This window comes from Delphinapterus leucas, chromosome 16, assembly GCF_059928025.1.
Source record: "Delphinapterus leucas isolate spDelLeu-1000000601 "Yukka" chromosome 16, BTC_Dleu_Yukka2, whole genome shotgun sequence".
NCBI classification, from domain to species: domain Eukaryota; kingdom Metazoa; phylum Chordata; class Mammalia; order Artiodactyla; family Monodontidae; genus Delphinapterus; species Delphinapterus leucas.
The window spans coordinates 7,600,981-7,625,308 of NC_143144.1; the positions used below are offsets into that span (position 1 = coordinate 7,600,981).

A 24,328-nucleotide genomic window follows, 5' to 3' on the forward strand; every position below is an offset into this window, starting at 1 on the left:
CGCTAGATTGTGAGTTTGTCAAGAGTAGGTGCTGTGACTTAATCAGTTTAGTATTTCAAGTACCTAACAGAATGCCTGGCTTAGGGTTAGGGTTCAATAAATGTTCATTTATCATCTTATCATTTTTAGTGGTTGGGGGGAACTCTGAATAATTAAAATAAACAGAGGGACTTTAAGAAAAGCAGCCTCTTGGAATTACTTTTTTGATTACAAAACAAAAAGCTTTCTAACTAGAACATATTAAACAACATTTCCTATTTTAATCTCTCATAAAGTACAGTCAGTTAGAGCTCGGTGTCCTTCTATACAAAATTATTTTTTCTGAGTTCTCAATTTATAAGATATCAACAGTGTCAGACTGAGGCCATCAAATCAAATGCAATTCAGCCTGCTTATAAAAATACTTTCATAGAGGTCTATCAACATTCGTCACCAATTCAGAGAAACGCGACAACCTTAGCTAGATTCCTGCAAAAATATGTAAATGAAGAGAAGTATAAGCTAACCTCATCCTGCAGGACTGTTAGGAAAACATCTGAATTAAAAGAAACATTTCAGGGGCTCATCACCGAAGGATGACCTGGGTGCCATCTGGGTGGGGGGGGGGCAATCCAGACCTTCAAATGCTTTTGTCACATTTAATTTCAGCAGACGATACTTCCCGGTAAGTGGGGATAACGCTGATGGAGTGCAGGCAGTCGCTCCCACTGCAGTGCACAAGGATGTACTGCAGACAGCGATAACAAATATGGGTTTGCCATAGAATTTCAGTTTATCCATTCCAGAAACACACAAAGCAAGGAACATCAAATAACACAGAAATCACTAATAAGCTCTGAATTCATCATCCATGTCTTTCCAAATACTGGAGAGCGAAAGTACTTATTCAGTGAGATGTTAACCCTCTGTGTGCATGTGTGACACTGTGTCATAGACACAACTGTAAGGCATGTCAATAAGATGTTTAGTCTTGGATTGTAAGCAGTAGTCTGCTGCCAGCCTTTGGAACAGCGAGTTTGTAGGACTTGTGTTCAGTATGGCTGAAATAACACATATGGACAGGTAAGGCCCTAGATCTTTAATAACCGGTTCTCTAGTTAGAAGCAAACAACATGATAGCTACAAAGGAGCTCTCTGTCGGAGTGTGGAAGGACAAAAAGGACTTCAGGAGAACTGGAAATCAATTCTTTCATAAGTCGCAAAAACCTTTACTACTTAATAGCAACCCTAGAGTCATACACACACACACACAAAAAGACTGGTTGCACTGCATAATCCAGCTCTAGCTTACTACCTGAGGTGCTGCCAGGGAAATGGAAGTGACAACAGCTGACATCTCAATGTGACACAGAAGCTCCACACGCCTCCCACTGATTAATTCTGAATCTCTAGATGCAGGGGCTGTGAATACATTTTACACTGTCTGCAAACACCAGCAAGCACCAGTATACATACTGTATGTTAAAGGAAAAACATTTTAGGTAAAGATTCACCCCAAGGCACAGTTTCCCTGGCTGGTGTTCAGTACAACATCTAGTCAAAGTGGGAATGGAAAAGGATGTGGAAAGGGAGTTAAAAATCAATATTTAGGAAGGACACAGTAGAGAGAAAATCCCGGAGGTCACCAACTCCACACTCCCGACTTCAAGTTCTGCTACTCTTGCACATTGAAAGAAAATCAATTTCATGTTCATACTTATATATCTCTAGAATCCTTCTAAGTTCAGTCACTTATTCCAAAGAAATGCTACAATCTCTAGACTGTAGAAAACGTGTAATGGTAAATGTACTGGATGTTTATATTTGAATAATAATGTAGCAGGAAGCTAAAACGGAAGTGCCATCCAGAATCCTGAATTCTAAAAGACTAAACTTAATCTTTCCCTATGGGGGTGGCCGTGGAAAGCTAATAAAACGAAAAGCTTACAAAGGCAGTAACGTGATAAATATGTTTCTTAAGTCTCCAAATTGTCACAGTATTCATACAAAGTCAATTTAAAAAGAAAATCTTTGCAACGACAGTTTATAACTGCCTTTCTGTAATGTCCCGTATATGCAAATAGACCATAAAAAGACATTTCTTTAGCATTATTATTTCTCTTGTCCCTGGAATATTAGGCCCTTGAGAAAAAGAATGCAAACCAACCCTGCTGTTTACGAGTTTACATATGATTTATCACTACTGAATGCTTTAAATTTTCTCAAAGGCTTTTCAGGTTGTGTTTTATTTAGATGCTTACGTTGCTAAGACAAGACCCTCTCAATAATTAAAAGTTAATCAAAAATCCTCGGGATGCTTCTACCTTTAGGAAGATAATTTGCTCCAATTCAAATCTTGAATTACGACTGACTTAAGCTTCGAAGACATGAGGCTTCCTGCTTCGCAGGGGCCAGACTGTTTATAAGCATTTCAATAGGGGCTCATCTCGATTCAGCTGGCCCAGTCACCCTGAGGCAGCTAAGGCAAAGAGACCCTGCAAAATGGAATTACCACGTCCACGGTGATTGTGCCCTCTCATTATAGGCAACGGCTTTTCCTATGAGCATTTCTCACTCTCATCTTTCTTCCTGGGCAAAATCTCAGGTTGCAAAGTCCTTAGCACAAACATGTACACATGTCATGGTTTATTTTCTTAAAAAACAAACTTCACTTCCCAAACCAGTAGCGTGAATTGAGTCATCATTCTTAAATGTAAAGCAAATCACACCACCCCACCACTCAAAGCCGATAATTCTGCTTAAGATAAACCCAAGGTCCTCACGACCTTCCCATTCCCAAAAAAGCCAATTCAGGGTGAGCCTGTGGCTTCTTCTCTCCCACTCTGAAGGCAAACCCCCTCTTTATCTTTCAGGCCTCAATTAGTTGTCACTTCCTCATAGAAGCCTTTCTTTTTCCCTCAAATCTAAATAAGGATCACTTTATAACTCTCTCCTAGCCCCCTATACTTTTCCTTCATTGGACGTCAAACACTTTATGAATATATTAATCTGTGTGATGAATTTTCATCTCTCTACCAAAGCCAGGGGTCCAGGGCTGTCTTTCCCCATTATATTCGGTATTTAGCACTATACTCTGTCCATAGAAGCCACTCAGTAGATTCAGGTGACATCACTGACCATTGGCTGATCATTAACATAATTAACTAAAGCAGACACCTAATACAACAAAGTTTGAGAAGCTGGGGCTTCCATGGTGGGGTACTGCCTGCCTTGTAGGAGTTCGGGATCTCCTCTAGCCAAAGTGCTCTCACTTTCTCAGTTGGTTTGCCCCTGGGGTGAGGTCATGCTGGCCTTGCTCCCCAGTGCTTCCCCAGCATACTGCATGGTCCCTGGCATGTGATACGTTCCATAAATACTTCTGAATGACTTAATAACTATTATCAGGTTCAACATTATGGTAAACCTCTCAGAGAAAGACAAGGTGGGAACATTCAGGAATCAGAATATTAAAGTTCATATTTTTCAAGGAATAAAATTTTTTGGTTGTTTCTTTAGTGGTTTTTGACTTTGGGATCATGCTTAAAAAATTCTTTTTCTCTTCCCCTAACCGAGATTACATAACTTGACCTATATTTTCTTGCAGTGCTATTCTGGTTCTTTCTTTCTTCTTTTTCCTTTAAAACAATTTACATCTTTAATCCATCTGGATTTTCATGTGATACAAAGTCTAAGTCAATTTTTTAAAATGTTTAGCTCATTTCCCCAAAACTATCCCACTGATTTTTTTAACATGTTTATTGGAGTATAATTTCTTTACAATGTTGTGCTAGTTTCTGCTTTATAACAAAGTGAATCAGCTATACATATACATATATCCCCATATCTCCTCCCTCTTGCATCTCCCTCCCTCCCACCCTCCCTATCCCACCCCTCTAGGTGGTCACAAAGCACTGAGCTGATCTCCCTGTGCTATGCGGCTGCTTCCCACTAGCTATCCATTTTACACTTGGTAGTGTATATATGTCCATGCCACTCTCTTACTTCGTCCTAGCTTGCCCTTCCTCTTCCCTGTGCCCTCAAGTCCATTCTCTATGTCTGTGTCTTTATTCCTGTCCTGCCCCTAGGTTCTTCAGAACAATTTTTTTTTTAAGATTCCATATATATGTGTTAGCATACGGTATTTGTTTTTCTCTTTCTGACATACTTCACTCTGTATGACAGACTCTAGGTCCATCCACCTCACTACAAATAACTCAATTTCATTTCTTTTTATGGCTGAGTAATATTCCATTGTATATATGTGTCACATCTTCTTTATCCATTCATCTGTTGATGGACACTTAGGTTGCTTCCATGTCCTGGCTATTGTAAATAGAGCTGCAGTGAACGTTGTGGTACATGACTCTTTTTGAATTATGGTTTTCTCAGGATACATGCCCAGTAGTGGGATTGCTGGGTCATATGGCAGTTCTATTTTTAGGTTTTTAAGGAACCTCCATTTTGTTTTCCATAGTGGCTGTATCAATTTACATTCCCACCAACAGTGCAAGAGGGTTCCCTTTTCTCCACACCCTCTCCAGCATTTATTGTTTGTAGATTTTTTGATGATGGCCATTCTGACTGGTGTGAGGTGATACCTCATCTCACTGATTGTTTTCATTAATTCCGTGGAGAGTAAAAATGTGTTCTTCACATCTCCTCAAAGGGATGGAGAAATTCTTAGGCGACTCAGGCAATAATGTACTCTCTCTTCTTGGTAGAATGGTCCTCTACTAATATCAAACCATAGTTTTTAAAACTAAAAATACTAGTGAAATCATTTATCAATTTTTCACATGAAGATGGTTAGGTCAAAATGTTCACAAGAAAAGGGTTAAGAGAAACTTTCAGATGTTTTCACCATGGGCACATGAAGGAAGACACTTCTTGTGAGAACAACCATCTTGCCAAGAGCAAGGATTCTCCTCTTACTCATTTTTGTATCCTCAACACCCAGCACAGAGCCTAGTACAGAGCAGGGGCTTGATGAATGGCAAATTTACAAAATCAGAATTCCTCCCCCAAGTAAAGTGTGATTTGTATGTTATTTACATGACAAGATTACTTAAAAACACCATTTCCACTTCTCCACTGGCATCTATGTATATTATCCTATCATAAAGTACCATGAGGGTTAAGTTATTTCAGATAAGATCCCAACAGATGCAGGTCAGGGAGACTGAGTCAGGCCTCATCACAGGGGCCTCACCTACTGTACCTGGGAACCGGCATTGTTCCTCCAAACGGCCTCCTTCGTTCAGCCCTTCCCATAAGTGCTGGGCCCACGGAGCCCAAAGCTGCTGCGGTGCCGTCCTGCATACGTCACGTCTTGCGTATGAAGACTTCCTGATTTTCAGTGTTAGTTTTTTTCTCCTTCTGCAATTATTTTATTTCTGCGTTGTTTTAGATTTATCAGCAGTCTAGGAGAACCCCAGTGGGCAGCTGGTAAAAACCCCGTGGCTTGCTGGAGAGAGAGCTGCAGTGTGAGGTTGGCCCCTGACCTCTGAGCCCTGTCCCCAAACCCTTTCCCCCTTAATACTGCCCGAGGTTGGCCTGTGCTTCTCCAGGCCTCCCCCGGCCCCACTCCCCTTCAGGCAGAGGACGCTGGATTCTACTTCTCTGTTTTCCCGCTGCCGTGTAAGCCTGGTTTCACTGCCGGTCCCCTGCAGCCCCCTCCAGGTTTGTGGAGACTGTGACACAGAAAGATAAGTTCCCCAGTGGAGTAGGAGGGCAGAGGCTGGCAGGCAGGGAAAGAAAAGGAGAGGACGAGAAGGCACATGAAAATAATAACAGTGCGAATAAATAAGGCAGCCTGCCAACTGGCAGGCTATTTTCTGACACATCAGCTCTAAGCCACTTCTTCGGCATTTGGAACACTCTCTCCTATAGAAGCATCGTAGCAAATGAGACTGTTACTCAGCTAGCACTGGTTCAGTTCATGCTTCAAACGGTTTGAGTCACATTGAAATAAAGAGGCGTTGGAGGGTTTTCTAGGTCTCTAACTATGTCCTGATGCTAGCATCTTTTTATGTGGGGAGACAAAAGGAGTAAGGAATACATCCTTCTTCCCAGAACTATGGCATCTCCTCATCACACACACAAATGAGACCTTCCCAAAGACCCCAGCACAGCCATTAGCTTCTAAATTCAGACAATGCCTGTTATGCTGCATTCTTTTCCCTAGTGCTATATACATTTCAAAGGATTTTTACACGCATCATCAGGTTGGGGTTCATCTCCATGGAAATTCTGTGAACTAAGTCATTCAGGGAGTCCTATCACCTGCCAACAAAAGTTTCAAAACACGTCCATCCAGAGTATAAAGGGCCACCTACTGCCTAGCACAATGGGTGAAACAAGACACAAAGGGAGGTGCAAAGTGATTGAACTTCAGAATCCCGGGGAAGAGAAGGAACAGGATGTGCTTACAGAGTATACTCTGCCTGCCGAGGACTCTGCCAAATGCTCTACATGTATGATCTTGATTAATTTCATTCCGCAACAAATCTGTGTGGTAGGAACCCCCAGTTATAGATGAATCACAATAGTTAAGCACAACTAGCGTGGGACAGAGACGCTAGCCCTGCGTCTCTTTGGAAACAAAGCTAGCCCTGCTTTGTTCCAGAGCCTGTTCTCTGGGCCATGACACTTGAATTCCCTCCTGAACTTTCCAAAAGCTTCCTTCAGGGGAACATCTGGTCCCATATAAAGGACCACGAGCTGTGGAGACATCAGACTTTTCACCAGCAGCAGTGAGAGCTAGAAAACAATGGGACGTTAGTTTAGAATTCTGAAAGAACTGTTGACACCCTGACAAGCTACACACTGCAAACTCTCCATTAAGTGCGAAGTAGAACAAAAACACTCTGAGATACGTGAAGTCTCAAAACGTTTCCTTCCCACTCACCCTTTCCCTGCAGTGACTGGAGAATATGCTTCATTCAAGAAGAGGGAATAAACAAAGAACAATTGGAGCAGGTTCCAGAGGGAGCTGGGGAAGGGATGGAACAAGATATAGTATCTGACAAGTCTGCCTGGGTGGAAAATTGAACTGAGAGGTATTTTACATAGTTATTGGAAAGGCTAGCAGATGCAAAAACAGAAATCTGAACAAGAAAGGAAACGCAATCACGGCACACTACTGGACTAGACGTGAACAACAGTTAGACTTTCTGTACGACATTCTTTCTATAGGACATACACATAAATGAATAGGAAAAAACGGAGTATGTGTTCAACAGAAGTTATATTGGGAGGGAGGAGAAGGGGAAAATGTAATGTATGAGGGAAGGTAAGCGACATAAATCTTTATTACTCATAACAGGAAGCCAGTGGACATGAAAATTTGAAATATCAAGAAATAGAAGAATAGGCACATTATTTAGAAGAATTATGGTAAATACCAGAAGAAATACCTAAAGTAGAAAGTAATTTTTCCTGGAGAGGGAGAATCAGACGGGAAAAAGTTAACGAGGGTCTGCTGCTTTTCATTACAACTTGTTCTCTTTGGTTCTTAACACTATGTATTACTTTGATATAAATGTAAAACACATTAGAAAAAGCAATATCTGTCAGAATCATGTCTTTCCCATGCGGAAACCAGTCTATCTGCAAATCAACAGGCAAGATTTGCCAAAATGCAAAGTAAATTTCATTTAAGAATAACAAATTCAGGACTCATTTGTGAATTACTTTTATAACAGTGAATACGGTTAAATTACAGTTTAAATGAGATTTTTCAGTTGATACGTTCAGTAATTTCTATCATCTTTATCCACTTATTCTAATGTGTCCAAAAATTATAGCTTAAGCTTTTTCAGCAACCGTTTTTTGCAGAGGGATGAGACTCTGTGTATGTATCTTATCATACACATAGACTGGAGTCCTTCAAACAAGCCTTTACCTCAAGGCTTTTCCTGTCTACAGGGAACTCTTTCTTCAGGAAATTTACAAGGCACTAATCATTCATTCATTCATTCAATCAATATTATTAAACAGCTACTACGCAGCAGACACTAATTCAACATTTAGTTATAAAATCTCATTTACTTCCATTTTATGTGCACAACCAACCAGTTGGAAAAGCTTGACCAATGAACATGAAGTTAACTGTAACCTCTTCACTGGGCCTTCTACTTCTTTGTATTTGCTGCATGGCTGGGCGCAGTGCTGACCCTTCATCGCTCTGTGTGTATCAATCATGGGGCTTCTTTTCGAGCACAGCCCTAGCTTTGTTCACTAGGTCGGAAACTCTCTGGTGACAGAAACCACATCTTAGTCAACCTATCTCACTGGATCACTGGTTTGGCATCATGTAGGAACTCAATAATTATTTTCTTTCTTTTTTTATATTTTTACTTTATATTGGAGTAGAGTTGATTTACAATGCTGTGTTAGTTTCAAGTGTACAGTAAAGTGATTCAGTTATACATATACATATATCTATTCTTTTTCAGATTCTTTTCCCATGTAGCTGTTACAGAATATTGAGTAGTGTTCCCTGTGCTATACAGTAGGTCCTTGTTGATTATCTATTTATATATAGTAGTGTGTATATGTTAATCCCAAACTCCTAATTTATCCCTCCCCCCTACACCTTTCCCCTTTGGTAACCCTAAGTTTGTTTACTAAGTCTGTGAGTCTGTTTCTATCTTGTAAATAAGTTCCTTTGTGTAATTATCTTCTCAATGAATAGTACCTTCACAAGCATTTTCTGAGTGAATAAATAAGTAAACCAGTGAATGCCAATAATGAACTTATTCTATATCTCAATCTCTTTTAACCCCATTTAGACCCACTTTTATGGTAAGAGTATGGCCATCGAATCAGATCATTTCAACTTTTCTTAAATTCTCAGGAGCCAAGAATGATAATATTACAGAAATTACTTCCTGGGGGACTATGTGAAAATGGGACCCAACTCCATTATTCCCTTTCGAAATAACATAATGCCTTTGGAAAGTTCTTAGAAAAAAAAAATTTTCAAACAGACCCAACTTCTTATTCTTTTACAACAGGCGCCAATAAATGAAGTCATTTTTCTAGAATCATCATCGTAATTCAGGATAACAGATTTGCTTTATTTTCTAAAAACCCAGTGCTCCTTAAACAGTGAGTCTCAAAAGTTGCCTCCTTGACTAATATGGTGCCATTTGTAGTGGAGTCTACTCTGCTATTTTCAGCACGATTTGCTTAGATTGGTGGGGAATAGAGCAATGAAAAAAGCAACTTCACGCATACCCATTAGTATCACTCAGTTACACCCACATCACCACCATGGTTCATTTGACTGCTGAGCCGTACTATGATTCCTACAATTTTATTCTTTCAGCTTAAATATTGATGAAACACCTTGCTGGGGCTAAGATGGGGTACAGTTTACTTAAATTAGTCTCAAAAGTAAAGAAATGAACTGGCTCAAAAAGATATTTCCATTTACAGTCTTTCAAGTTGCAACACAGTTCCATTTTATCATAGTCTGAATTTTATATCAAAATTAATTTTGTATCTCCAAGTAATTTTACATATCAAGTAAAATTGTATTTCAGAGGCATGCAGACAGGGAAGTAAACTGAAAGAAAGTATACGCCCCAAGTTTAAAGTCTGTTCTCTCAAATGTAGGGCTGATGAGATTTAAGTTAAGTACAAAACACTGGGGGTCCAGCGTGAGCAAGCAGGTGTATTGCTCAGAGTCACTGTAGAGAATATGCTGCAAAAGGAGGCTCAGGGGAGCAGCTGGGAAGTTACTCTGGTCTAGGTGGTCAGGGATGGACCTCGTGGGGGGATTGATTTTTGAACAGAGACCTGAAAAATGAGTTGCCTGGCCTGAGTCTAGGGAAACTTAAGAAAAGCATCCCAGGCATAGGGGACAGCAAAGAGAAGGTAGTGGGAGAATGTGGTGTGTTTGAGAAACCACAGGAATGTTCAGAATTTATGGTGGCGAGTCTGTTTCAAACCAGGGATTAAAGCTTTGTAGCGTTAGCACTGGACTATGGCGTGTTTAACTCTACGGGACCCAGTGCAGTGATGTGGTTCTTTGGGGTAACGATGGCAAGAGCAGTCTGAGGGCCACGTGCAAGTTGCACGCGATCTTCCCACTGCACTGAGAGCAGCGCGTGGGGAGGACGAGCATCCTACCGGAGGGAGTGAGGTCACCTGGGTTCTGGTCGCTCATTGGCCACCAACTTAGTGGAACCCTAGTTAACATCCCTTGATGTCTCTGGGCGTCAGTTTCCTCCTAGGTAAAGTGGTGGGATAGGATTCTATGAACTCTGAGACAGAGACACAGCACACATGCCTCATCTTATACACCAATTCCAATTGGTAGCGATGTCTGCCTCTGGCCCAGGGCTCACAGTGGCATCCACAGACCTGCCAGCCCTGCTCTGCTCTTCTTTTCCAAAATATTGTGTGATCATATGAGAAAGAAGATTTGGCATATGTTCACATTAAAGGTATATGATCGGCTTGAATTTCCTGTGCATGTTTTCTTGCTAGGAGAAGACAGAAAGAGTGAAAGAGCTAAGAAGGCAGAAAGGTGGGGGCAGGAAGAGGAGGAAAGGAAACATAGGCTGTGGATGATACCAAAATGGGTAAGGGGTCATCAACAAGTTCATGCCGACACACACATTGTAAGTATCTGGATTTTCCTTCCAACACACATAATTTTGAAATGCAATCTGTTTTTCATTACGGGCCTAATTTGTCAAATCTATTACCCTTGGCTAGATTTCAGGTAGCTTATAAACAGCTAATGTAGGCGAGTAAGAAACACCCACCAAGCCTCTGCTGGAGCCTGTGGTACCAGGGGTGAACGTCTCCCGCCCACCCTACAGGACAGAGGCCCAGAGCTGCCCTCTCACTAGCTCCTCCAAGAGGGGAAGTCAACATACAAACACACTCTCCTTTCTTGTTCTTGAATCTTGTACTGAAAGGTCATTCAGAATTTCAATATCTAAATGATTCTAATCTAGACTGGGTACTGTTAGATTCAGGGAAAAAAAAAACAATCGCGCTCAGACACACACACAAATCCCAACTGCCCACTCTTATCTTTCAGTGTTGAATTCCACACTCTGAATTGCCACCATAAGGAGAGCCCACGCCTGATCTGTCTTATCTTCCTTTCTCTTAATTTGACAACTTGCCTGTTCTCACCCCAAGGCACTTAAATATCTAGGCACAGATACAGATGCTATAGATACAGATATGCCGTTTCCTGAGTCAGCATCTTACCTCAAATCCCCATCAACTGCTTACCAATGATGCCAAAACAATACTCCACTAACTTCACTGCAACTTAGCCTTTCTAAATGTTAAGACAATGAAAGGGAAATGTGACCCCAACATTGCAGAAGTTCTACAGAAACTGGTCTTTTCTTCAGGTTGCTCTACTGACCCACAAGAATGGATCTTTCCCTTTAAGTGGGCTGAAAAATGAACTGACTAATATCAACTGCGCCTGCTCTATCTTCCTTCCGTTTTTATAATACTGATAATAATTTGCATTTAAGTGGCACCCAACATTAACACAGCATTTACAAACCATATCATGGGGGCTTCCCTGGTGGCGCAGTGGTTGAGAATCTGCCTGCCAATGCAAGGGACATGGGTTCGAGCCCTGGTCTGGGAAGATCCCACATGCCGCAGAGCAACTGGGCCCATGAGCCACAACTACTGAGCCTGCGCGTCTGGAGCCTGTGCTCCACAAGAGAGGCCACCATAGTGAGAGGCCCACGCACCACGATGAAGAGGGGCCCCCGCTTGCCACAACTAGAGAAAGCCCTCGCACAGAAACGAAGACCCAACACAGCAAAAAATAAATAAATAAATTTAAAAATAAATAAATACTCCTGTTCTCTGTTTAAAAAAAAAAATTAAAAACAGGAAAATTTTAAAAAAAGAACCATATTATGCAGCTTGATCTTTGGCAAGCACCTGGTGTCGTAAGTGGGAAAAGCAAGCCTCTGAGGGTAGAGCAATCTCAGCTGCCCTCCACCACCTTCTAAATCCTATGCTGGCAGCAGGTCCATCAGGCCATGTCTGTCCTCTAAGCAAAACCCCACTTTACTGATTTGGCTGTTTCAAATTAAGGCAGCTCCTGGTAGCCACCCAGACATGTTCCTTGAAGAAGCCCTCTCTATTTCTGACAGCATCACAAGTGACTCTTTTGTTTCTTTGTTTTGTTTTGTTTTTAATTAATTCCCCTCTGCCCTTTTACTTTGGTCACACTAGTCCACTGAAGTTACTGATGACAAACCTGGCGGAGCCCAGTACATTCCCGTGAGTCAGCAAACCGTGGTGCTACTCACATCCCCTCATTCCTGGAGGCAGAGATGACACCTCGTTTAACATGAGCTAGTTATCAACTATAGCCATCAACTGTGACTGATGCGCCTGAAAATGGCGATAAATCAATCCTTCCGTCATCTGTTCAATCACAGAGGCTGGGGAGACCTAGCAAGAGAAATTCCTGAGTTTTTTTATTTAGAAGCTCAAACACTGTCGGGGTTACCAGGCTACTACTTGACGGTGGCCTGACTCAGCCCAGGGAACTGCTAAGTCAATCAAGTACAGGTCTGTGTGTGGGTCTAGTTCTACGTGAACAAAGCAAGTTCAACAAAATTCAAGGGTTCAGTGAGCAAAATTCCAAGGTCAGTCTCTGCTACATCCCTGCCCTGGTTTTGTGGAGGGTGAAAGGGCGGTCAAGTGATGCTATTCTTGGTCCCCAGTCAGCTGAAGCTGGAACAATATAAACTTCAAGTCTTGAAATGGAGCAGGACCCTACGGTCTTTCCTCCCCCAGCCCATGTCCTCTGCCTGCCTTCTGTCTGTGGAAAAACTTAGCCAACAAATAAGTTTAATCAGAGAAGTGAGAAAATGCAGAAGCAAAGGAAAACGAGACTAAGTAATAATAGTTCAGTCATTAAGCAAAGTTAAGGACCTTTAGTCCCTCCTCAAGGGCTAAAGATCATACTCTGAGCCATATCCTGTGAGCTGTCTTGTAGATACTGAAACCCTCACCAGGTGGAAGAAGTTAACTACAAGATGCCATGACATAAGCAGCCACAATTTCAAGAGCTGGCCTCAAAGAAATAGAAACAAACCGACCCTGGAACTGCAGACTAACTGCACCTGAAACAATCAAGATGACGCTGGTCAGACCACCGATGACCAATTTCAAGATGACGGCCAGAGCTGACTGTGCTATTTCTGCACGAAGCCCCCTCCCTCCATCTATAGAAGCTCCTGACCACTGGTTGTCAGTGCAGGGGAGCTGGCCTTTGGACGGGCATCCACCCCCGCATCCAAAATAAAGCAAACTTTCCTTTCCACCAGCCTGGCCTCTTTATTGGCTTTTGAGCAGCGAGCAGCCAGGCCCCACTTTCGGTTACAGTCTGAGTGACATAAATTAAGTTTTCCTCAATAATAATAACCAATCATTTTTAGAAAATATACTTCTAATTCACCCCACTTCAACTTTCTTGTTCTGGGAACAATATGTACACTCCAAGGTACACACACTCTCCTTTTTTTATTGTGGTGAAACATACACAATGTAACATGTACCGTTGTCACCATGTTTAAGGGTACAGTTCCGTGTACCCTTGGCATGAAGTGCATTCACACCGCTGTGCACACCCTCCCTGTAAAGGATGCCACCCGCTTACATCACATTTGTATGAGAGATATTTTACTAACCTCTCACTTCCTGTTGCTGATACTCTTTGTTTTTAAGGATGGGGTGTGAAATCCACATCCACGGGTGATGCTTGCGGAGCTGTGGGAGCAGGTAGTGGGTTACAAACCCCACAGCGCCGGCCAGGACAAACAGCACGATGCTGAGAAACGGCTGCGACAGAAGAGGGTAAGCGTCAGTGTGCAGCCTGAAGGACGGGGAGGGGTGCCCGCAAAGAACACGGAACACTGTCCTCCCTCCCTGCCCCTCCTAAGGCATACACAGCCAAACCGGGTTCTTGCTTCAGGCCTCTGAAAATTTCTCCCGTATCGCATGAAGTTGATCTCTGTGTTGAGAACCACTGAGACAGGGTGGAGAAGAGGCTGAGACATTCTGCCCATGAGAAAACGTTTTCTTTTTTTTTGTTTTTTTTTTTTATAGAGAAGGGATGGAGAATAACAGATTTAGCTAACAGACTTTTCCTCATTGAAAGGAAAGTGAGACAGCAACTGTCTGCAAGCACCTTCAGCCAGAAGTCCCATCTGGAGCACTCTAATTTTGTTTCTCCAACTGAAAATTCTGTTCCGATAATCTTTTTGGCTCTGTGACCTCCGTCTCACTCCCGACGGTGAGTCCTCCCTTCTCTGCTAGTAGTAGTGAGTTGGGAGCCTGTCTTACTACTGCTGACTGTCCTCACGGTGGATTCCACGAAATGCGCAAACAAAACAACTCCCCAGGTGGGGAAACAGAAAGGGTACGAATGCACTCCGTGATGTGGATCAAAGCTCCTCTTGGACATAACTCGCAACACATCTGGATATATATCCCTTCAAGCCCTCAACTGGCCTTTTCTGTACTTCCCCTGGCTCCACCATCCCGTCAATAGTCTGGAGCTGCACAGTGGGCTTTGTTTATTACAGAGAATAAGGAGGGGGTAAGAGCGCAGAGCCACATGGATACATACTCGCAAGGACAGGAACACAGTGCTGGCACTGACGGCAAAGGACAGAATGGCAGCCACCGAGCAGGTGATGAGATCCGATTTTAAGATATCCTTCTGTAAACAGAAAACAAGGGTATAGTTTGCTCTTCTGTGTTTCCCTCAGCTATTCCGGGTGACCAGGTAAATCAGGGGACAGGATCTTGACCCTGGATAAACTACACCTGCAGCCCATCACTGACCTGATCAATTCCCAATGGCACACACTGGATGGACTGTTTGCCACCTCCTGTTTGGGGAATATCAGGGAAACTAAGGCAGAGGGTGAGGAAGAGGAAATGCGGACTGCAATGCCTCCATCCGCTAGCCAGGGAGAGAAGAAAGGTTTTCTAACCCGTGGAAGAGGCATAATTTTCTTCTCTACGAGCAGATCAGATGCAACATGCCCAAGTGTGATAAAGGAGGATAAAGCGCAAATCATCTCTACTTGCCTTTGGCATGGCTTATGTTTTAACATGCGCACAGCCTGGGTATGCCGAACAGAGGCCTCTTACACGTTTACCTATTTCTTCGGCCCAGAACAGATTTTACATTTTAATTCACCAGTCAAATTGGGTAAAGGCTATTTCCAAATAATTTAAGTATCTTTATATTATGTACACATATACAGAAAATGAAATGTCGGTAACTTGCTAATAATTTTCCATCATGCAAAATCGTGGTGTGAGCAGGCAGTAGGGAAACAAAGCAAAGTTAGACCAAAGAATGTTATTAATACTGCAGATACATGAAGGAAAGCGTGTTAGCTCAAACAGGGTACAATATTGCTGACTGATAGAGCTAAAAGGAACCTTAAGGGATCATCAAATTTCTCCTCTCTTCAGAGACCAATTAGCTGCAGTACACAATTATTGAACATTTTAAGGTATCACACACTGTTATTTGAAAACTCTGAAATCATTAAACATACCAATGTATCGTATTGAAAAGGAATTATGCCTCTTAAATAACAGTTTTGAATGTTATCTACCAGAAAATCAGACAGAATATACAGCTCTGTTTCCCTACATCCTCCCTTTTTTTCTTTTCACACAAACCGTATTTCCGTTTACCTACATTTCCTCCCTGACCTTTTTCTTTTCTTGTCTTTCTAAAATTAAAATGTGGAGTTCCTTGCAAGTCATACTACTGGCTTCCTGACTGAATTGATATCCAAAGTGATGGAAAGAAATCAGGAAGGCAGCTTAAATGGAATAAAAACAACCTGAACCATGTGATGAAAAATCAACACGGCTTGGTTGGGATAATCAATAATACAGTGAAGAGATACATTCTCAACATCAATTACCAATTAGCTGCTAAAGTTGTTTTGAATTTCCAATCTCAAAAGTTTACAATTCACATACAAGTATTGAATAGATAAGGAATCGTAGTGATAAACCAAATTCTAGATTTATTCTTAGTAATGGTAATCTGATTTTTGAGCTGGGAAAATCATTGGTTTTTAATTCTGAATCTATAAAATTTTTGTGATCAGAAGTGTTCTTGAAAATTTACTACTGGTAAATGGCAAAAATTTGTTACCTCCTTTCATCCCAAATGCTTACAAAAGGCCAAACCTTTCTGGAGGAAAGTTCTGTAATTCACTGCATCTTTAGGCTGTGGAGATATGTTAACTTTTATTTCCTATTTTTCACTGACATGGTTTATGTCACTTAAAAATGGCTGAATGCTGGGCTTCCCTGGTGGCGCAGTGGTTGAGAGTCCGCCTGCCAATGCAGGGGACACGGGTTCGTGCCCCGGTCCGCGAAGATCCCACATGCTGCGGAGCGACTGGGCCCGTGAGCCATGGCCGCTGAGCCTGAGCGTCCGGAGCCTGTGCTCCTCAACGGGAGAGGCCACAACAGTGAGAGGCCCGCGTACGGCAAAAAAAAAAAAAAAATTGCTGAATGCTTATCCAAAAGGGAGATACATATTTTCCCAAATATTCTAATTTAAAATTGTGTCATCTTTAATTGACCACTCATGCCTGTTTAAAGGCAAAACAGTGGGCCACCAGGGCAAGTGTTGGGGGGGGAAGGGTTGCATCTGCATGTTTCTTAAAGCAATAGGGAGGAGGACCTCAGATTATTTTTAATTTTTTTCCAAAGTTGGACGATATACAGGAAGTTCACTGATTTTTGTCAGTGTTGTCAGTATCCTTGTAAATACAAGCCTTTATACAGCCTCTATTTATTATCTTTCTGTCCATTTCTTTTCTTTGTTGTAATTTTTAAATAGCTCTATTGAGATATAATTGACATACAAAAACCCTGTGTGTGTGTGTGTGTGTGTGTGTGTGTGTGTGTGTGCATATAGAGAGAGATATGGTGTACAATTTGATGACTTTTGACCTAGGTATATCCCCATGAAACCATCACCATAATTAAGATAATTAGCATGTTCATCACACACACCCCAAATTTCCTCTCCTGACCTTTGCTAATCTATCTCTCTCTTCTCTCCTCACCTATCCTCAGATAAACACTGCCCTGCTCCATCACTATAATTTGTTTTCATTTCCTAGAATGTTATATAAATAGAACTGTAGACAATGTATTCTCTTCTGGTCTGGCTTCTCTCACTAGTATAATTATTCTGAGATTAATCCATGTGTTATCTGTATCAATAGTCCATTCCTTTTCAGTGCTGTATAATATTCCTCTGTATGGATGTACCCCACACTGTGTTGAAACATTCACTCATGGATAGACATCTGACTTGTTCCCAGTTTGGGGCTATTATAAATAAAACTGCTATGAACATTCACAGACCTGTTTCTGGACACATGCTTTTGTTTCTCTTGTGTAAATACCTAATAGTAGAATGTTTGGATCATATGGTAGGTTTAGGCTTAACATTTTAAGAAACTGCCACATGATTTTCCCAAGTTGTTGTAACCATTTTACATTCTCACTGGCAGTCTGGAGGGTTCCAATTGCTTCGTATCCTTGACAAGGATACACACTTGGTGTAGTCAGCATTTTTAATTTTAGCCATTCCAGTGGTTGTGTGGTACAGTGGTTCTCAACACTGCCTTCTCAACAATTGTATCAGTTGGGGACAATCTGACCTCCCAAGGGATTTTGGAAAGTCTGGAGACATTTTTGTTACATTTGGGGTAGAGGAAGAGTGTTACTGGCATCTGGTGGGTAGAGGCCCAGGATGCAGCTAAACATCCTACAATGCTCAGGATAATCACTGACAACAGAGAATTATCAGGCTCAGTGTCAATAGTGTGAGGTCAAGAAAGCTTGATATAGCAGTATCTAATTATGGTTTTAATTTGCATTTTCCAATGGCTAACAATGTCGAGCATTTTTCATGTACTTAATTTTTTAAAGGTCATTTACAATAGCATCAAAAATAGGAAATATTTAGGGATAAATACGACAAAAATATGCAAGATCTGTACATTGAAAGCTATGAAACATTGCTGAGAGAAACTGAACAAATAAATGGAGAGATATACCATGTTCTTGGATTTGACAATTCAATATTGTTAAGGAATCAATTCTTACCAAACTGATTTACAGAGTCAATGCAATCCTAATCAAAATTCTAACAGGATTTTTCTGTACAAATTGGCAAGCTAATTCAAAAATTTATTTGGAAATGCAATGGACCTAGACTAAGTAAGACAACTTTGAAAAAGAAGAACAAAGTTGGAGGACATTCAATATCTGGTTTCAGAACTTGTATGTGCAAAACTACAGTAATCGGGTATTGATGGTATTGGCACAAAATATACATCAAGGTTAACTGAACAGAATAAAGCGTCCATAAATAAACCAACATGTAAATAACCAATTGATTTTAAACAAAGAGGTCGGGACTTCCCTGGTGGCACAGTGGTTAAGAATCTGCCTACCAATGCAGGGAACACGGGTTCAATCCCCAGTCTAGGAAGATCCCACATGCCACGGAGCAATTAAGCCTGTGCACCACAACTACTGAGCGTGCACTCTAGAGCCCAAAAGCCACAACTACTGAGCCCATGTGCCACAACTACTGAAGCCACGTGCCTCGAGTCCACGCTCCACCACAAGAGAAGCCACCACAATGAGAATCCCGCACGCTGCAACCAAGAGTAGTCCCCACTCGCCACAGCTAGAGAAAGTCCGCACAGCAACGAAGACCCAACACAGCCAAAGATAAATAAATAAAATTAATTACTAAAAAAAAGACAAAGAGGTCAAGGTAAAATGGCACCTTTCCCCAAAATAAGGTAGAGGATAAATCTTTTTAACGAATGGTTCTGGAGCAGTTGAATAGCCATCTACAAAAACAAAACAACAAAAAGCTCCTTTACACTTGCCTCACATCACGTACAAAAATTAACTCAACCTGCCTCATAAATCTAAGTTACACTATCGAATTTTTCAAAGAAAACATAAGAGGAAATCTTAGTGACCTTGGGTTTGGCAAAGCTTTCTTAAATAGGACACTAAAAGCTGGAATTATAAAAGAAAACAAAGTCGTAATTTGAATTTTATGAAAATTTAAAACATCTGTTCTTCAAAAGACTTTGTTATAGAATGAAAAGGCAAGGCAAAGCTTGGGGAAAAAACATTTGCAAAACATACATCCAAAAAAAGACTTTTATCTATAATATATAAAGAACTTTACTAATCGATAAGAAGTCCAACAACTCTTCCCTACCCCATTCCTAGCTGCACATGGGCAAAAGTTTTGAACAGACTCACCAAAGGAGATGGCAGATGGTAATTACTGAGCTTTTTCCTCGTGGTGCCAATGAATAAAAATATAGATGACTCTTAATATTGGTGAAAGTAACATCAGCAAAATAAAAAGGAAATGACTCCCTCTTTTCCTACAGCCACCAAAGAGCAGATATTATTTTGCTCCAAAAATTGTATTCTTGAAAATATTTTTTAAAAGGAACCTTGAAAGACACCTGGACCTCAGAGATTGTTGCTGTGTTTTCTGGGCCAGTATTTTTGCCTGTGGATGCTGAATCATAGTTCTAGCTGTAAACACAAATGTACATGGTTTTTCTATGAATGTTTCACAAAGGTCTAATCTTAGTGTACATATAATTTACAAAAGAAACAAAAGTTTCTTTTGTAACCATTATAAATATTATTGTATAGACTTACTAACGGTATCTTACTGGCTAAATAATTTTCCATCTTGTAATGCCATACACACACACACCCATACATACACAAAACAGTGTCATAGTGGACACTCAAAGTATTAATTTAGTGAATGAAACTGAATGCAAGCTTCTCCTAACTGCTAGATATTAGGTTGTCTTCCATTTTTTACCCTAATGAAGTATGCTGCAATCATTATCTTTTTGCAACTAATTCTTTTTTCATATTTTGAATTAATTCTCTAGAAAATCTATGACGGATTTACTATATCATAGATTATGAATATTTCATAATTCTTGATAAATTATGCCTTACCAGATGATTGTAATAATTTACACAAATACAATGTCTAAGAGATCTCATCTTGTCACAATTGGCAATATCATTAGTTTATCCTGTGCTAATCGAGTGGAACAGGAAATGCCATCTTATTTTAACTTGCATTTCTTTATTTATAATAAGTGTAAATATACTTCATACATTTACCTACTAAATATTGTTCCTAAATGAAATGTATATATTAATATCATTTGCTTATAGAGTTTAAAAAATCAAATTATAAAAGTAGTTGGTACAAGAAAGATACTTAACTTTTACCAAATTCGTAACAAATATTTTTACCAAATTATTTGCATTTTATTGCCCTTTTTTACATATAGAAATTAAAATTTTTTATGCACTCAAATCTGTGTGTGTGTGTGCACGCACGCATGTGTGTGTTATTTTTATCTTATAGATTCCATGGTCTGGAAAATCATTTGCTTTCTTGAATTTGAATAAATGATTTTATTTCATGCTCTTTTCTGAAAATTTCTTTTACATTTTTAAAAATGCAAGCCATGCATACAGAAAAATGTATAAAATAAGTATGTACAATTTAAGAATAATTGTAAAGTGAATGCCTCAAGTGACCACCTCCTGGTTGAAGGAAATCTAGCATTCCCAGCCCCCAAAGAGCCCCTTGTATGTGGTTCCCTGATCATAAGTCCTTCTTTCCCCTCTTGGGGCTCCCTATCAACTATCCTGATTGATGAAAATCATTTTCTTGCTTTAAAAAAAAGAATGTTTGCTATTTATGTTCGTAACCGTAAGCAGCTTAGTTTGCATACTTCTCCCCAACAGATGGCACCATACTGTACGTATCTGTTTGCGTCTTGCTTCCTTTGCTCAACATTGTGTGGTTAAAATTCACCATATATAGCTCTAGTAAGGTCTTTTCCTTTGCTGAAGGGGACATTCTACTGTGGGTGGAATTTCCAGTGGCTTCAGTGTGGGGTTCTTATGAACAAATGCTATGATGAGCAATCTTGTATGTGTATTTTGGTACAAATGTGCAAGATTTGCTCCAGGGTAAATATGGATTTAGAAATAGAATTGCTGGCTGTAGTGTATATGTAGCTTCAATTTTATAATACCAGACTGCTTCCAAAACAGATATACGAATTTACACTACCACCAGCAGTGTGCGAGAGTTCCCTTGTGCCACACTTTTGTCAACACTTAGTATTGTGAGAACTTTAAATTTTTGTCAGTCTGGTTGGTGTGAAATGGTAACTCAGTGTGGTTTTAGGTTGGAGTTTCTTGATTAGTAATTAGATTGCATATATAGTCATGTTTTAGCCATTTATATTTACCCACTTTTAATTGAGATATCTGGCTTTCTTAATGATTTATAGGAATTTTATGTTTCATCATGACACTAGTGCTTTATCAACTATATATATTTTAAAAGTTGTTTCCCATTCTGTGGCTTGTTTTTTTTAAGTCTTTTTTTCTGTATTATTTGATAAATCAAAGGTCATAATTTTAATGAATTTGAATTTTTGTGTTATTTAAAAAATTTTTTCCTACCCTGATATAAAGATAATTTCCTTCATTATGATTCTAAGTGCTTTCAGGATTTGTCATCTCATATTTAGGTGTATGATCCATCTGGAATTGACTTTTAAGTATAGTGTAACAGAGGAGTCCTATTATATTTTGTTACTTAGAAGAACTTCTATTTTTTTTCATTCCTTTTTTCCTTCTATACAGAGTTGGAACTTACAGGCTTTGTTTCTATTCCTTTAGTAGTTATACTAGACAACCCAACATGCAGGCTTAACTTATCACAGTCTAAATTTAATCAATATTTTAATTCATCTTCTGGACATGACTAAGAACTTTCAAGTCTTGGAGTCCATTTCTCCTCCCATCCAAACTTGTATGTTATTGTACTCACATATTTCAATTCTACTTTACATTTTTTAAGCCAACCATACACTCACTACGGTTTTATACAGTTAAACTTTATTTAGATTTACTAATGTATTTGCCACTTTCTCTTCTCTTTGTGCTTTCTTGCAAATTAGACCATCTGAGATCACTTTCTGTTGAACACTGTCCTTCAGAATTACATTCAGTGAGAATCTCTCAGCATTTTTCTAAAATATTTTTATTTTGTCCTCATTCTTTTTTTTTTTTTTTGCGGTACGCAGGCCTCTCACTGTTGTGGCCTCTCCCGTTGCGGAGCACAGGCTCCGGACGCACAGGCTCAGCGGCCATGGCTCACGGGCCCAGCCGCTCCGCGGCATGTGGGATCTTCCTGGACCGGGGCACGAACCCGCGTCACCTGCATCGGCAGGCGGATTCTCAACCACTGCGACACCAGGGAAGCCCTGTCCTCATTCTTGAAAGATATTTTCACTGGGCATAGAATTCTAGCTTGGCAGTTATTTGCTTTACAGAACTTCAAATCTATCAAGCTGTCTTCCGGTTTCTACTATTGCTTTTGATAACGGAGCACTGAGGCTGTCATTCATTTGCATGTAATCTGTTCATTCTGTTTAACCAATTTAAGATGGTCTGTATCTTTGGTGTACTGCAGTTTCACTATGTTTTGTTCATTGTGGATTCTTCTTTAATTTATCCTGCTTATGATTCACCAGAATTCTTTTTGTTTGTTTTTTTGCGGTACGCGGGCCTCTCAGTGCCGTGGCCTCTCCCGTCATGGAGCACAGGCTCCGGACGTGCAGGCTCAGAGGCCATGGCTCACAGGTGCAGCCGCTCCGCGGCATGTGGGATCTTCCCGGACCTGGGCACGAACCCACGTCCCCTGCATCGGCAGGCGGACTCTCAACCACTGCGCCACCAGGGAAGCCCTCACCAGAATTCTTAAATCTCTGATCAGTGTCTTTCATCAGTTATGGTAAATAGTCAAATATTATCTCATCAAATATTCATTATGCTTCAGTCTCTCTCCCTTTTTTCTGGAATTCTGATTAGATATATAGTATATCTTCTTACTCCATCCTTCATGCCTCTGCATCTCTGTTTCATATTTCCTAACTTTTTGTCTATCAGTGTTGCATTCTGGATACTTTCTTCTGTCTTGATCTTTCAGTTCACTAATTCTCTCTTCAGAGGTATCTAATCTCCCGTGTGTGTGTGTGTGTGTGTGTGTGTGTGTGTTCACTTTAATTGCTTCATTTTGTTTGTTTAGGAAGGACTCTCTGGTTCTCTTTCAAACATTCTGGATCATTTGCTATATTTTCTGTTGTCTATAAATTTTAAGGCTTTTATTTCTTTAAACACAGTAAGTAGAGTTGTTTCAAATCTACATCTGATCCTTCCAATATCTGAAGTGTTTGCAAACCTATTTCTGCTGGTTCTTTGTTTTTCTGTGTAGTTTTAAATTTTTTATTGAAAGCTGCTCATATCCCTTAGAAAATTGGTTTTGGGAATGCTTGGAGACCTAGGAGGAAGGAATCCTTTAGAGAGGAGTCATGTGTTTGTGTTTTTGTTTTTTTGTCGTGAGGTATTTCTAGTCGGGGGTCACTTTAAGCTACATTCATAAATTGAGGGGGTTTGTACCATCCAGATATTAGCACTTGTACTGCAAATCAATGGAAATGATTCTTTTGTTCAACCTTGGAGTGAGTTTGCTTGCATTCCCCTGGCACTGTGGAGGGTGGAATGGATTCCTTCTGGTTCATTCTTCCACTGAGAGTGGGCCCTTAGTGTCCCAGGTTGATGAGCAGATGGTCTCCCCTTGGACACCCACTTTGGCAGGCTTGGGCTTTCATTTCTCTTCCCCACAGTTGGAGGGCTGAAAACCAATGCTCAAGGTCCCCTGGTTAGGCAGATGTGAAGGTTCCCTTTTTCACTTAAATTCTGACTGGATAATTCCTTATTATTTTGTCAGTTTTTTGTCACATTTAAGAAAGACTTTTTCATTTTATTTTATTTTATTGAACTATAGTTGATTTACAATGTCATGCTAATCCCAGGTGTACAGCAAAGTGATTCATATATGTATATATGTATTTGCTTTTTCAGATTTTTTCACTTATAGATGATTACAAAGTTTTGAGTAGAGTTCCCTGTGCTCTACAGTAGGTCCTTATTTATTATCTATTTTATATATAGCAGTGTGTATACGTTAATCCCATCTTCCTAAGACTTTTTTGTATTTTATTCAGAATTTTCAGTATTAATCAGCAGAGTCTGGTTATAATAACTTAATAAAATACCAGAGATGGAAAATACCAGAGATGGAAAATAAGTATCATTTGATCTCTCCTTCCCTCTCTCT

The 24,328-nt window shown here is 40.3% G+C and overlaps 1 protein-coding gene across 1 annotated transcript in view; it reads right to left on the reverse strand.

Annotated features, from left to right (window-relative positions):
* The window catches only part of PCNX2 (pecanex 2), a 278,237-nt gene that overhangs the window by 136,170 nt on the left and 117,739 nt on the right, over positions 1 to 24,328 (reverse strand). Inside the window, exons 18-19 of the mRNA XM_089897420.1 lie at positions 14,621 to 14,713; positions 13,680 to 13,830 (exon numbers count right to left, since the gene is read on the reverse strand). Of these exons, the coding sequence (XP_089753546.1) occupies positions 13,680 to 13,830; positions 14,621 to 14,713 (244 nt within the window). The remainder of the gene's footprint in view (positions 1 to 13,679; positions 13,831 to 14,620; positions 14,714 to 24,328) is intronic.